This window comes from Lynx canadensis, chromosome B2 (assembly GCF_007474595.2).
Source record: "Lynx canadensis isolate LIC74 chromosome B2, mLynCan4.pri.v2, whole genome shotgun sequence".
In the NCBI taxonomy this organism is placed as follows: Eukaryota; Metazoa; Chordata; class Mammalia; order Carnivora; family Felidae; genus Lynx; species Lynx canadensis.
In genome coordinates, this window is record NC_044307.1 from 63,430,280 (window position 1) to 63,446,622 (window position 16,343).

General features: G+C 35.3%; 1 protein-coding gene across 4 annotated transcripts in view; it reads right to left on the reverse strand.

The window, feature by feature from the left end:
• The window catches only part of LMBRD1 (LMBR1 domain containing 1), a 111,896-nt gene that overhangs the window by 58,779 nt on the left and 36,774 nt on the right, over positions 1-16,343 (reverse strand). For all 4 annotated transcript variants that reach the window (XM_030315781.2, XM_030315783.1, XM_030315784.1 and 1 more), the window contains 2 exons: positions 10,794-10,882; positions 7,171-7,244 (listed from right to left, as the gene is read on the reverse strand). In XM_030315781.2, the coding sequence (XP_030171641.1) occupies positions 7,171-7,244; positions 10,794-10,882 (163 nt within the window). The remainder of the gene's footprint in view (positions 1-7,170; positions 7,245-10,793; positions 10,883-16,343) is intronic.

Here is a 16,343-nt window from a genome sequence, read left to right on the forward strand (position 1 = left end):
AGTTCTATGATTCTCCCTCTCTTAACCTACCCATTGATTTTCAAAACCAGATAGGATTTTTTTGGCAGGGGGGTGGGGGGGGCAGCTTATCTCTCCAGTGCCAGCCCCTAGGGTCAGGATGCCTGATAGGGGACACAATCTCTTTACTCAAGGGAGAGTTCCTTATTTGGGGGATCCCTCCTGATTGTGGTGTCACCTGGGATGGGGTCCCCTAGGTGAGGCCATATCTTTGCTTCTCCTACACTACTGAATGTGTCTTTTTTGTCTTTTGTTGTGGAGGTGCTGTTCATCTAGTTCCAAATATAGCTGTAAGTTTATCGTGTCCATGGGAGAAGGTGAGTTCAGGGTCTTCTTATGCCACCATCTTTAAACTCCCTCCATGGTTTGGTTTTGTTTTATTTTATTTTATTTTATTTTATTTTATTTATTTATTTTTAATTAAGGGAGAATACAAAGAACATACTAAAATCCCAGAAATCAACTAGTTCTATCAGGTAATACCAACTACCTGTAACACATTGTATCTAGATAATTATATAAAATTATTACCCAATATTCAAATCCTTGTATTTTCTAAGGGAGAAATACCTTAAAATATAGTATTTTAAAGTTAATGTTCTCATGATTTCCCTATCATCTCCCCTTCTTCCTAAAGTGGTAGTAGGAAGTAGGTTCCAATAGTAGGAAGAAGGTTCTATTTCATATTAGAATAACACATAATTTAGAGTAATTTTTTTGCAATTAATAAATTCTTATCAAATTTATACTTGTAATGACCTTGATAAAATAGAAAAAGTAAAGAATATAAAATATTATATACTTAAAACACTGAAAATGTAAATTAAGAAGCCTACAGGAGCCAAAGTATACCACAGCTCTTTAACCTTTCCTTACAGGACTTTCCTATCCCTTTTACCATCTGACCCATTTGTTTCTTCTAGTAGTTCCACAAATTTTCAAAACATTATTGGGAAGAAAGTAACATAATACTTTCAGACTCTGATGAATAAGCAGTATTACCATGATTATTTACCAATCATCTGCATTCACATATCGTTTTAACACCAAGTCTATGTTGCTTTTTACAACCAAATTCCAAGGCAAAAATATTTTGCTAAACAGTTTATGCCCAAATAAATTCCCTGTCCTCCCAACCACCTCCAAACAAGCTTATTTTACCCCAATGCTTGTTACTCTCTGTTGAATGGATTTTATCCCTAAATACAGAACCTCAGTATTCAGTATTATTTCCAAAAGAATCTGTAGTCTTCTAGTCTCACTTCTATAAACCTAACTTCTACACTGCTTACAAAGTAATCTCTAGCACCCACATCAGATTATGTCACTCCTCTAACTAACTTCCATTAAGATATCTAGGATGAATTAAAATAGTTTTCAAAGGGCTCTAGGAGGAAACCCTAGGATTCTGGGTAGATGCCTTTAGGGCCACTACAGGAGACAAGAAGGCAGGTAGCCAGGCCTGCTAATACTTCAACCAGAGCAATTCTATGTTGTACAACTTTTTTCTGTATCATGTAAGATTGTTTTGTTTCATTTTGCTTTGTTTTGTTTTTTTCAATGATAGGTAGAATGACTGGTCTTGTGAATTACTGGTCTTGTAATTATCTAATCCTGGCATACAAACCTCTTCATGACCCCTACCAGCGTGTCTCATGCCTCATACCTCTGAATTGTTCACTATTCTTAAAACACTCCAGTTTTACAAAGGCTTTTCCAGCTTCCACACTTTGGCACATGCAGTGCCTTTATCTAGAATGCCCAACTTATCATCTCTACTTCTCTAGCAAATTTCAATGCCCTTCAGGCCTCAGCTTAATTACACCATGTCTGAGAAATATGCCTTGACTTGAAATGTGCCTTGCTTATAACTCTATTATAGTACAAAACACTGTAGTTAACATGATTTGTCTGTACATTTGTTTCATCACTAAACACATTGCACATTGGTCCAACTTGGCTAATCAGAATCACTCAGAAAATTCTTATAAACATAGATTTATCAGCCAGACTACTAACAAGTACAGGAGACTATCTGATCTATAAAAACTAGGTCTCAATTCTTTTTCCTACCTTTATTCTAAGAATAAAGATTTATCAAATTACTAAAATAATTTTTTCTATTAATATTTAGCCAAAAATTGTTTGAAAAATAAATCTTAGTTCACACAAACCTAATTCCTTACATGGAATTTACATATTTATTAGACTAGCTGAACTAAATTCCTAAATAGCTTAACACAAAAATCTAAGAAAATAAAGATATGTCCTTGGTAACACCTTGTGCTAACAGGGGACCAGAATACATCTTTTCATGAATTTTTAATTGTCTGAAAAAAACAATTAGAGAAAGTTGTCATTGTTTGGGGTTACCTACCTTTTAGAGTTTTTGCGGGGGGGAGGAAGGATTGCATGTTTAAGTTTCAACGATTATCAGGAAATGTAACCATAATATTTAGATTCTAATAAAATTGACATGAAACATTTAGTCAATACAACCTTAGGTTCTCAAATAGTCTTTTTGAACTTAACCTCAGACTTCTTTGGAAAAAATGTATTTAAAAAGCTATCCGTTTCAGAAACAAACTTTTATTGCTTACTACTGCCCTCTAGTGAATTACCAGAAAATCAACAAGGCTAAAGAGATTGTATCATTTAATATGCTTCCAGGTTGGTCATAATTGCCTCCAATTTTATTTGTTTCAAGTTCCAAAAATAAAGCACCATCCATATTAAAACCCAAAATTTTCAAAAGAATATATACAAATTACAAACATTTCTAATACCTTCTTACACCGCCCAGTTTAGAACAGCAACTTTTCCCTATATATATATCTCTAATATCCGGAATGATAGTTTCCAATCTGTGATCCATGGAATACTATAAAGGTACTGCCTGTAGACTGCATAAGTGTCTTACATGTACTTGTAACACCTATTACTCAAGAACACGTGTGCTGTTATGACTAATGAAACAATTCATTAAACATATACTCAGTTAAGATTTCCCCTTTAAATATTCATTGATTCTAAGATACATATATATTTTCTCACATTTAACATTAGTGAAATTCGGATGCCTCTTATAATCACTGGCTACACAGAAGTCATGACATAGCTGTCATTACCAGCCCAGGCACAAATTTGGTCTCAGCTGGTTGCTTTATAGTTACTTCTTCATCAGAGTTACATGCATTCTTGCTATCACTACTGAGTTTAATTGCCACTTAAAATATCTTTAAGATAGGGCTGTGATTTGACAGTGAAACAAAAAGTTAATGTGTAGAAAGAGAGCAAAGGAGCCAACAGTGAAGCAAATATTTATTGAAGCAAGGAGCATAATTCTGTATTTTCTTGCAAAGCAACAGTCAAGTGCTTTATGAGCTTAAAGCAACATACCCAAGGTAAAAGCCATTTTCCATTTGCCCTTCATATGGCAAGACAAGAAACAACAAAATCAGTTTATACACACATTGGGTATGTTAGCACCTTCAAAGAAAATTTCAGAGATAAGAGTGGAGGCTTCAAGAAAAGCTACATCACTAATTCTCTTGATAAGACAAAAGAAACATTTTTTTTTTTTAATTTGAGAGAGAGAGCACACATGTGTGAGCTGGGGTGAGGGGCAGAAGGGGAGAGAGAGAGAGAGAGAGAGAGAGAGAGAGAGAGAGAGAGAGAATCTAAGCAAGCCCAATACGGGGCTTGATCCCATGACCCTGGGATCATGACCTGAACCTAAACCAAGAGTCAGACTCTCAACCAACTGAGCTACCCAGGTGCCCCAAGAAACAATCTTGTAGAGTAAAACATGGACATGAATAACCAATTCAAAAAAGTGATTCAGAAGACTCAGATTCCAAATGTGAAGTTTTAGGAACACCTTTTCAATTTATTTCATGTATATATATTTTTATTATATATGAAGAATATGATTTTTTAAATGTATTTATATAAGTGAAAAAAAAAGTACTTACATATGTAAAACACTCCTCATGAAATATAAAACAAAAATTATAAATAATAAAAAGCATAGGCAGAGATCATCATAGTGGTACGTAAAGTAAAAGTACATTTTACAATCAGTGGCACAGACTTAATGAAACAGTATCACATGGAAAGCTGAGAAATTTGACTTTTAAAGAGCCTTTCTCTCCTCAAAGATTACTGAGAACCAATGCTCTATTTCTATTTCTGAATCCTTAGTTTATCATTTTTATTTTCTTTAATCCAGTATTTTATATTTTATATTTTATATTAAATATATATGTATTAGCATAATGTTATATGTGTGTGTGTATGTGCATGTGTATACATATATACACATGTGACATGGTCAGATTTTCACTGCAATGTGTATATAATAGAAAGTTCAGTAGTTACCACCTCTATAGGCACTTCAGTGGTCCACAGGATACACTTTGTATGAAAAGTATATTCAGCATTTCCCCACTTGGTGGCACCAAAAAAATTAAAATATCCACATAAATATTTGTCTTTAAAGGTTTCCTTTTTTTATTTGAAAAGTAGCAGATTCTTTTCAATTTAAGCTGAAAACAATAGTCAAGCTATATGTTGTCTGATATTCTTCTAAAATTGAGCGCCCAATTATTGGGTTATCCCTTAAAGACACAGAATAGATATAATCTTGGTAAAATTTAAATAATCAACTAGTTTCTAAACTAAACAATAACGTATAGGTAAGAAAAATCACACTCTATTGACACATTACAAAAACTTCTCTGGTCTCAAAACTAACAGTTACAGGGTCTGTAACAGACATGACTTTACCTTTAATAATTAATTCTTCGCACTCAGGGTCAAAATAGTCTAAATATTAACTTCCCACTTTGGGTATTTTAATTAAAATTAAATCTCCTCTATTTCCCATGGATATGTACTGTACCCTCTTTCCATGCTCCACCAATGTGAAAAGCTCAATTCTCAAGCTTTTCCATAACAAGTTGGAAGAAAGCTTTATATCTGTAAGCAAATATGATAATTAATACTATTAACCACCTCTGTATAATAAAACCATCTATCTATAAACAGGTTAATTTTCAACTCTCAAGTTTTAAATAAAGATGGAGTATTAATGGCCTATTTTTACAGACAGAGAAGCTATGGTTCAGATAACAGATTTTACATAAAGACTTTCACTCGGGACTAGCGCTCAGCTACAACCACCATGCTACCCCCTTAAACAGGGTCTCTTCAATACACACTAGATAGTAAAACTGGCCAGACTGGTATGGTAGCAAAACATTCTTCCACTGAGCTCTGAGCACATTTTGTGCTATTTATTTATTTATTTATTTATTTATTTTTTTTTCCAACCTTTATTTATTTTTGGGACAGAGAGAGACAGAGCATAAATGGGGGAGGGGCAGAGAGAGAGGGAGACACAGAATCGGAAACAGGCTCCAGGCTCTGAGCCATCAGCTCAGAGCCTGACGCGGGGCTCGAACCCACGGACCGCGAGATCGTGACCTGGCTGAAGTCGGACGCTTAACCGACTGCGCCACCCAGGCGCCCCCATTTTGTGCTATTTAAATGATGTTTGTCTCCCCCCCCCCCCCCCCCCCCCACCAAGCAACGACCACAGAACTTTGAATACCTCTTTGACTTACTCATCTTTACATAAACCACATTCTCACTGATCATGACCCAACTGCTATTAGCATCTGGTTGACTTTCACTGCAAGATGTAGAAAAGAGGAGTACACTACAGTTTAAATCACACTAAAGTGTGAACATTCAACAGTGTGAGCTACTAGTGACCACTGAGGGGCCAACAAATTCCAAGACTCTGTAAACTGCTTAAATTCTCAAAATCTTATCAAACATTATTCCCACTTTAGGAATCAATAAATTTAGATAGTAGAGTAGTTCAAGGGACCCACAGACAGTATCCACATTTACGACTCTTCACCAAAGATCGTATTTTATTGCTTATTCTACTTAAAGAAAAAACGTATAAGTCCTAGGTAGTTTAATCTTACTATGCTGTTACATTGGACCCTCCCCCTTGGGCTTAGGACTTAAGGGATCCCTCTCTACCAATTCAGCATACCATCTATGTCTTTTAGGTTCCCAGCATGGGCCATATTATATCAATGTCCTCAGCCCAGCCTTCTGCACTCTAGAAAAATAAAGTTCTTCTAAGGATATCGTAACTTAGTCAGTATGATTATTTTATTTGGTTTAGTTGATTGCTTAAATGACAATTTTTGCAGCTTCAGCTAGACTAATATAAAATATTACTTCAAAATATTTACTTTACAATAATATTGTTCCTAGAGGAAAGCTCTCTTTTAAAGAATTTTAATAACTTCACACATTTTTTCCACTCCCACACTCACCATTGCCACAGCTTATGAAATTCAGATCCACCAGAGCAATGGTGTTAAAATGTTAGATCCTATTACTTCTCCATTTAAAACTTTTCAATGGCTTCTAATCTCAAAACAAAATTCAGGGGCGCCTGGGTGGCGCAGTCGGTTAAGCGTCCGACTTCAGCCAGGTCACGATCTCGCGGTCCGGGAGTTCGAGCCCCGCGTCAGGCTCTGGGCTGATGGCTCAGAGCCTGGAGCCTGATTCCGATTCTGTGTCTCCCTCTCTCTCTGCCCCTCCCCCGTTCATGCTCTGTCTCTCTCTGTCCCAAAAATAAATAAACGTTGAAAAAAAAAAAATTAAAAAAAACAAAATTCAAAATCCTAACCATAGTCTAAAAGGCTCTACATAACATGGCTTCTGGCCATTTCTCATCTAAACTTCAGTCATCCTTCCCCTTGTTAACTGAGTTACAGCCACACTGGCTTTGCCTCACTGCTATTATCTGAACACAGCATACACGTATCTGCCTCAGGATTTTTGCACTTAACTCCTCCTCATGGCTGGTTACTCAGGTCTCTGTTTAAATATTAGAGAAGGCACTCCTGACTTTTACAGCAGAACCAGCCTCCAGTATAGTCTATCCCATTATACTGCCTTATTTTTCTTCATAGCATCTACCATTTGACTATTGGAAGACAATCCTCCCTGGAGAATGCACTAAAATGTTAAAGAGGAATATATAATTGAATACATGACTAAGGTATTACTTTATGAAGTATTTTTTTTTAATTTTAACTCAATCATCAACATTACACTTACTGTGTAAGTTATAGCTGCCAACATTCCAATCAAGGTCAGAGAACTGATAGAAAATGACAATGCAGCTAAACCATCTGCAAAGGAATAAGAACTCTGTTAAAAGTGTACATATATACTATTCAAACATTCATATTCAAAAAATCAATATAAAAATATAAAAACTGCGTTTCTTAATACATTCTGAAGGAATAAACTCAATGTGTATTACCTCATCTTTGAAGTGTCAACTCCATGTGGAGACAAGAGTTTTTAAAGAGCTATTCACAAACTGATTTGCAGAAGATCTTTCGGACTAAGATTTTCTTTCTTTCACTTCTTAAAATTAAACAGAAAAACTACTGTCGAATTGAGCTTAAAAAGAAAGCAGCAAAATATTACATGCTCAAAAGGTGGCAAAAAAAACCATCCTAGACTTTCTCAATGGCAGACCTTGAAAAAAATAACATTACCCAGGAAAGCCAGTGACCTTGACTTTTTCTTCCTCTCCCTTCCATCTTGATACTCTTGGTTTCTTTGTTCTTAATTTTCAATTAAGTTTTCAACATAGAGTCTAAAACTAAAATCTTAGAGAGTTTATTTCACCCTTTAATTTGAAAGGAGCTGGCCTGCCCATGTGACAGGGGGGAAAAAAGCAAACACAAAAAAATAAATTCAAACAAAGCACCAATATAGAATTCTATGTTAACAAGTTAGACTTAGGAAATTATTTAAGGGAAGGCCAATAAGTCAGAGGCAGGAGTAACACTTTTAAATTATTATACCAGATTATACAATAAAATACAATGCAAATTTGAATATTCTTAAATGTTAGTAATACTAATTTTTCCAGTTGTAATGCAGGTCCTATCAAAACTGTTTCATTTTCTTTTCTTTTTTTTTTCATTTTTTTAAATGTTTATTTTTTGAGAAAGAGAGAGAGAGAGAGAGAGCGAGCGAGCAGGGGAGGGACAGAGAGAGAGTGAGATACAAAATCCAAAGCAGGATCAGGCTCTGAGCTGTCAGCTCAGAGCCCGACCTGGGGCTCAAACCCACGAGCTGTGAGATCATGACCTGAACTGAAGTCGGATGCATAACCAACTGAGCCACCTAGGCACCCCGAAACTGTTTTGAACTAGTTAAAATGCAAGTCCTGTGGAACCAAATATAATTTTAATTTAATGTATATTAATCTTTTCATGAATAACAATAAAATTAGAATCATCTATCTTCTTTTTTTTTTTATTTATTTTTTATTTTTTTTTTTATGAAATTTATTGACAAATTGGTTTCCATACAACACCCAGTGCTCATCCCAAAAGGTGCCCTCCTCAATACCCATCACCCACCCTCCCCTCCCTCCCACCCCCCATCAACCCTCAGTTTGTTCTCAGTTTTTAACAGTCTCTTATGCTTTGGCTCTCTCCCACTCTAACCTCTTTTTTTTTTTTCCTTCCCCTCCCCCATGGGTTCCTGTTAAGTTTCTCAGGATCCACATAAGAGTGAAACCATATGGTATCTGTCTTTCTCTGTATGGCTTATTTCACTTAGCATTACACTCTCCAGTTCCATCCACGTTGCTACAAAAGGCCATATTTCATTTTTTCTCATCATCTATCTTCTTAAAACTCATGTCTTGCTTTTATATAACACATGAATAAAGCATATTATTAACTAATACACAAACCATGCAAGGCTAAATTTTAAGCCTTAATCTCATAAAGCTAAAACATCATATTTTATGGACTCAAAAACATTTGATGCTATTACTTTCTTGGTCTTACTAGAATTATCAACGGAAAGTGTTCATAAAACAAGGAGAGATCTGGTATTTTGCTGACAGCAATTTTAAAGTACTATCACTTATAAAACACACCTGGGTGGCTCAGTCAGTTAAGCATCTGACTTCAGCTCAGGTTACAATCACATGATTCCTGAGTTTGAGCCCCGCATTGGGCTCTGTGCCTACATCTCAGAGCTTGGAGCCTGTTTCAGATCCTGTGTCTCCCTCTCTCTCTGCCTGTCCCTGGCTTGTTCTCTCTCTCTTTCTCTCTCTCTCTCAAAATTAAATAATAAACGTTAAAAAAATTAAAGAAAAAATAAAATGCATCCTAATATTAGAAATATAAAAATGTGGGAAACTATGCATCTTACAATTGATAAAATGGAGTACTATGTTAACATGGTTGACCAGTCAAAAAAATTAATATTACTAATTTTGGTAAGTAAAATGTACTCTAGGATATGGTGTTTAAGATTTGAGGTAAAAGAAATAATGTTAAGACTAAAGAGCATGAGATTACAGAAATTAGAATAATGCTACCTATATAATTACTGATTCAAGTTATACTAATACTCAAAGACTAGCAAAACTTATGAAATGATGTTTAAGGCAGAGGAGTAATTACTCAAGAGACCTGAAGGAGTTAACTATAAGAAAAGAAGCAATTTATTCCTCAGTAATAGGATCAGGTGCATAAATCCTGACAATTTAGTATTAGTAGATGCCAGGATTGCTATCCTAGTTCTTGCTAGTATCAGCAAGATATTAATGGAACACAATTTATAAGATGAAATCTTAAGTGGAAAGCAAGAAAATTAAGAAGTTGTATAGCAAGGACTCTAAGATTTAATTTAATCATCATTTATTATTGTATCTGGGTAAGGAAAAAGAAATGTTGATCAAGAATGTACAGTACCTATTAAAAATAAATAGAAAAGCAATAAGAATTTTTCAGGTTTGTAAAATAGATACTCTAGGTTTCTTCGAAAATAAAGTTATTACTATGTTCAAATGCACATGAAATTGAGTAGTAAGTACACATTTATATCAGTTTCTAATACCCATTGTATCTTTTCAATGAGTGAGCATCTTTCTTAACCTAACCTGAACCTGCCTATTTTTTTCCTTCTAAAACCCTAAATCACATAAGGAAAACTTCTGAAAAAGCAATTCTGAATGTTTTGGTAAGGTACATTTATAATAAAATGTTATTTCATTCATATAAAACCTCTGTAATTTATATTCTATATAAAAAAATTACTGGGGCACCTGGGTGGCTCAGTCGATTAAGCATCCTACTCTTGATACTGGTTCAGGTCATGATCTCATGGTTCGTGAGATCAAATCCTGTGTCTAGGGGGTGGGCAGCATGGAGCCTACTTGGGATTCTCTCTCTCCCTCTTTCTCTGCCCCTCCCACACTCTCACATGCGCGCACTATGTCACTCTGATAAATAAATAAACATTTAAAAAATTAATCATGATCAAACAGCAATATAAGGTTCTCTCATTGGCTAAAAGTTAGAAATAAAAAACAATATATCAAGCACATTTCTTTAACATTGTCTATATAATCCCAGGTGAATTAATGAATACATAGAAATTATAAGACCTTCACTGCTAAAATTCTTTGAAGATCATATTTTTGTTTCAACTTGGTAACTGTATGAAGAGACTAACTACACAATAGCTAGAAGTAAGTCTTAACATCACACAGTTCCCAATTTTTCTAGCACACTTTTAACCACAAGTCAAAAGAGCTGTAAAGTTAAATTCTTAACACTATAAAGACAGACTACTCAGAAAAGTCCCAAGAGGTACAAAATATGTATTATTATGAGTGTGTTTTTAAAAAGAATACTTACGACTACTTCCAAGTTCTTCAAACAAGAATTTCACTTTTTCCCACTCTGTAGAATTTTTGTTATTTGGAACATTCAGAGGAACAAAAGCACTACAAAAAAGAAAATAATTCTGCTTAATGGTTTTAAAGATAAAAATCTGAATAAAAGGAAATGGTCTAAAATTCAATTTCTAGTAATTAAAAAAAATTTTTTTAATGTTTATTTATTTTTGAGAGACAGAGACAGAGTGTGAGCAGGGGAGGGGCAGAGAGAGAGGGAGACACAGAATCCGAAGCAGGCCCCAGGCCCTGAGCTGTCAGCACAGAGCCCGACACGGGGCTTGAACTCACAAGCTGTGAGATCATGACCTGAGCCAAAGTTGGCTGCCCAACCAACTGAGCCACCCAGGTGCCCGTCTAGTGATTTTTTTATACAAAGATTAACCTCCCCCACCACCACACACACATTAACAAACCAAATCTGCACCATGTACAGAGGGGTGTGGTAAGTTTCTTACATATGTGTTTACTACATTATAAATTTCTTTTAGTTTTATTACTGTATTCAGTATAATTAGTTTTCTTTGTAGTCCTATGTATTTTATTTTTTGCATTTAAAATATTTTGAGAAGAGGGCACCTAGGTGGCTCAAGTTGGTTAAGCATCTGACTCCTGATTTCACCTCAGGTCATGATCTCAAGGTCATAAGATCATGCCCCTCTCTCCATTGGGGCTCCATGCTGGGCATGGGGCCTGCTTGAGTTTCTATCTCTCCCTCTCCTTCTGTCTCTCCCTGGCTTGAAGGCGCTCTCTCCTGCTCTCTCAAAGATAAGATAATTTTGAAAAGGAGACATGGGCTAAAAACCAAAAAGGCCATAATACAAAAAAGGTCAAGAATTTGTCTTAAATCAGAAGAACAGAATATATATAATGATTTCAACATATTTATATAAATAGAACAGAAATATATCAAAATAAATGGTAAGTATCATGTTGTGAAGCTAGGGCAATTTCTACTCTCAGCATTTTTTTTTATGTCATTCAAGATTCTAACCAATACATATAATTAAAGTAGTTTCTATTTATTTTTCAATCCACAGTTGAAAGGGCATCATGGAAGTAACAGTGAGCTAGCTTCCTAGGACTTACTCTAGATGCTTAAACTGGGAGAAAATGGAAGACAGAGATGAAATAAACAAGAGAAAGAAAAGAGAAGGGAAGAGAAGGAAGAAGGTTGACAGTCACTTTAGTGCCTAACTCAGAAACAAGATTAAGGTAAAAGGCTGGGTATCCCTTAAATTGTACATGTAGAGAATCAAACAGGAATGTAAGAAATGACTCTAACACTACCCTCCTTTCTAACCTAATTTAATTGTAAGCAAAGCACAAAGATCTATCCTCTTCTGTAAAGACGAAATACTAAATGAGTTCAACAATATATACAGTAAGGTATTCACTCTGATAATGTGTGCAAGTAAAACAAAGCAATCATTCTACTTTTCTGTTTTAAATCTTTACCCCTTGTTACTACTGATACTTTTTATTCTTATAAAAAGGTGAATGATCAGAGCATGTCAGGAGGTTATTTAAATTTTTAACTATTTGCACTAATGTCCATTTACTACACTCAATCTTGGAGACTTATTTCACACCACTTTCAGAAAGAAAAGTGACAAAATTAGAGCAATAAATGTAAAAAGTTCATTACTTGTTGCCCTGGCCATAAAATCAAAAAACAAATAAAAGTAGTCAAGTAGAATCAAAACATAAAAAAATAAACCTCTTGCAAATTATACTTCTATGATGATATTAACTTATTTATTTGCATTTCAATAAAAGTATAAAGCAAGGAAGAAAAAACTATCTATATAGTATCTATTTTATTTGGACAGAGTTTTTTCCAGATATATATATTTATTATATTTTAAAAAGTTTATTTTGAATTTGTAAGTTGGCAGTGACCAATTCTGTGAGTAGGAGGAAAAACTTCTGTGTTGCACAAAATATCACCTATAGTACTTAAACAGAAATATGTATTACAAATATCTAAAACTAGTATTCATACTTAGAATATTTTTTATGTATGTCAGTTTTAGGTAAACAAAGGTTCTACCCAAAAGTAGAAGAAAATTAACTCTTAGTTGTTGATGACACTTACATATTCAAACTCCTGAGCTGGGTTCTTTAGCAGTTCAAATATTTAACAAAGAAACTTTCTAAAGTTTCTTTAGAAAACCAAAAAAAAAAAAAAAAAATTTAAAGTTCAAATGGCCCAAACTACTATCAGGATGACTTCAGGAAAAATACTGATTGTGAAGAGATCCAGTAGAGTTAACATTTTAGCACTGATTTTTAGGTAGGAACTATAGGGAGTAACGAAAGCACAAACCCCAAACAGGTTCTCCTCAGTTAGGGGAATCTTGCCATCAGGACTGTATAATCTAAGAAACATTTGCAAAATACTTTCACATAAACTAAGATAAACATCTATAAGCAGAATTCAAGAGTTACAACTAAATTCATCTATATATCCTGGACAATAATATCCAAAACATTTAACAACCAATATGGCAAAGACATGAACCAGTCAACAGAGACACTGGCCTTAATTCTGGAAGACACTGCTGAACCAGGCTTTACCCTTTAAATGGGCCTAGGGTGGGGTAAGAAGACTCAAGAAGGCAGAGCAGCAGCTGACTCATATGGAAGCGTTTCAACCTCTTAACCACCAGAAGGGGCAAACTAGTGTTCACCAGCCAAATGTCAGCCTATAGACAAAGATCTATGAAGAGAAAGGAGCTTCTTCTAACAGATGCAATGGCAACTAAAACTAAAGTCAGATGTGTCTGGAATATAAATACATCAATTTTGATGAGGAGGCAGCATTTAATAAGGTTATCAGCCATTTTCTAAATGATGATGACACTAAAATAACCAACGAGTATAATGAGATTTGTGTGGTAGAAAGTACAGATATTTTCTTAATCTCAGTCTCTCCCCAAAAAAAAAAAAAAAAAAAAAAAAAAAAAAATGCATACAGAGAATTTCAGCTTCCAAAGACACACCATACTAGATCAAGATGAGAACTGCGGCCTCATAAGGTTATAAATTTCTCTTACACTCTTAAAATAGTAAAACTGAAAAACTGCTTAGTAAAAATATTTTATACCCAATTTGACTCACTGTATTAGTTTAATACAGATTATCACTTAAAGGAAGAGACAATGGAAAGGCTAATGAATTTCAGTAGATATGAAACTGAAATGATAAACTCAGTAGAATAGAAAGTAACATTTTTCACATCTTACACTCAATCACCAAGTCATATTTATCTTGCAAATATTTTATCAGTTTCTTCCAGTCTGTTCTCTTTGTAACTACTCTAGTTTAGACCCTCATCTGTCAGCTGAACTATTACAATAATTACCTAACTGGTCTTCCTATCATTTATATTTCAATTCTCCAACCCAATTCCCAAATGCCCCTTTCAAATGCATCCTTCATGGTGTTGCAACTCTTAAAATAAATTCATATATAATTACTTTCATGCATTCACAAACATAAATGTATATACATCTTCACTGTCTTTCAACTGATCAGCAGGATAAAACTGGAAATTTCTTAAACATTGTATATAAAACCCAGAGTTCACCTTCCTGGCTAATGCCATAGCCTGTCACCCACACAAATACCTGAAACGTCACAACATACTTTTTTTCAGTACTGTGAGAGTTTAAATTCACATTGTATGTTTTAGGTCATTCTTCAAATACTCCATGCTAACTACAGCCTCTCAGTTACCACAATGTTATGAACTCAACTGGTCCCCCTAAAATTCATATGTTAAAGCCCTAATCACCAATTTAATGGCATTTGGATATTGAACCTTTAGGGAGGCAATTAAGGTTAAATGAGGTCCTACAGGTAAGGCTGTAATCCAGCAGGATTGGTGTCCTTATAAGAAGAGGAAGAGACACTAGAGAGCTCTCTCTCCCCCTGCTAGCACAGAGTAAAGACCATGTGAGGACACAGTGAAAAGGTAGCTATCTACAAGTCAGGTATCCTCACCAAAAACCAAATGTGCTGACACCTTGATCATGGACTTTTAGCCTTCACAACTCCAGAACTGTGAGAAAATAAATGTTCACTGGGTAAGCTACCCAGTCTGTGCTATTTTGTTACCACAGCCCAAGTAGACAGTTATAGATTTTGATACCATAAAGTGGATTCCTACTGTAACAAATACCTAAAAATGTGGCTGTCTCTTTGAAATTCAGTAATGGGCAAAAGCTGGAAGAGTTTTAAGGTGCACGTCAGAAAAAGCCTAGGCTGCCCTGAAGGTGTGAAAAAAGAATAAAAGAAAAAAAAAAAAAGTCCCAAATGGAGTCACTTGTGCTGAATCCCACCAATATTAATACCTAACCTAATTGCAGTTGCAGCCTCTCCCAGGAGTGGAATTAAATTTTTTTTTTTTAATTTTCTTATTTTATTTTTGAGAGGGGGGGGGGGGGCTTGAGCAGGAGAGGGGCAGAGAGACGGAGAAACAGAAGCAGGCCCCAGGCTCCAAGCTGTCAGCAAAGGGCCCAACACGGGACTCAAACCCAGGAGCCCAGATATCATGACCCCAGCGAAGTCAGACCCCCAACTGACTGAGCCACCCAGGGGCCCCTAGAAGTGGAATTTTAAACTAATCAATCTGAAATTTCCTAGTCAGTACTAGTAAGGTAATCTGCCTGATAAAATCCCCTGCCTTCCCCTCAGGGAAGGTGACCTTCCCTGAAACAATTCACTCTTTGAATTTCCTTATCTCACCAACTTCTCCCTCTAGAAGCCTTCCATTTTGCATTAACTCCTTAGAGCTCCTTTCTATTTGCTAGATGGATGCTGTCCAATTCATGAATTGCTGAATAAAGCCAACTAGATCTTCAAATTTACCCAGTGGAATTTTGTATTTTAACAAAGAGACTATTGATAAAAAATATGGATGCTAAACACAATTCTAGGAACAACTGAAAAAAGACATAGATCATCTCATGAATACAATGTTGGTAGAAATATGGCTGCTAAAGGTCATCCAGGTAAAATCTTAGCTAGAAATGAAGAGCATATTATTGGAAACTAAAAGAAAGAAGATAACATGTTATACAGTGACAAGGACTTTTGGGCTGAATTGTCTTGTGGTTCTATGAAAAGCAGAACTTTTAAGAGATGAAATTGGGTACTTAGCTGAGGAGGATTCTAAGCAAAGTGTTGATTGAAGGAGTAGGCTGGTTTCTCCTTACGGTTTACAGAAAACTGAGAGAGGAAACAGGTAAGGTAAAGGAACTGTTAAGCAAAAAGGAACTGGCCCAAAAGTATTGTAAAAAATAATGAAGCCTGTTCTAAGACGGTGGCTGAACAGGCTGATAAGGAGATTAATAAGGGTGGAAACCACAGATTTAATCAGCCATCTCACCAGAAGCCAGAAACAATGGTGGGATGATACTAGCAGAAACACTGCCAATTTGACATAAAGGGAACACAGATGGGACAAAATAAGGAAGGTTATGAGATTTGGGGGATTCACAGGACA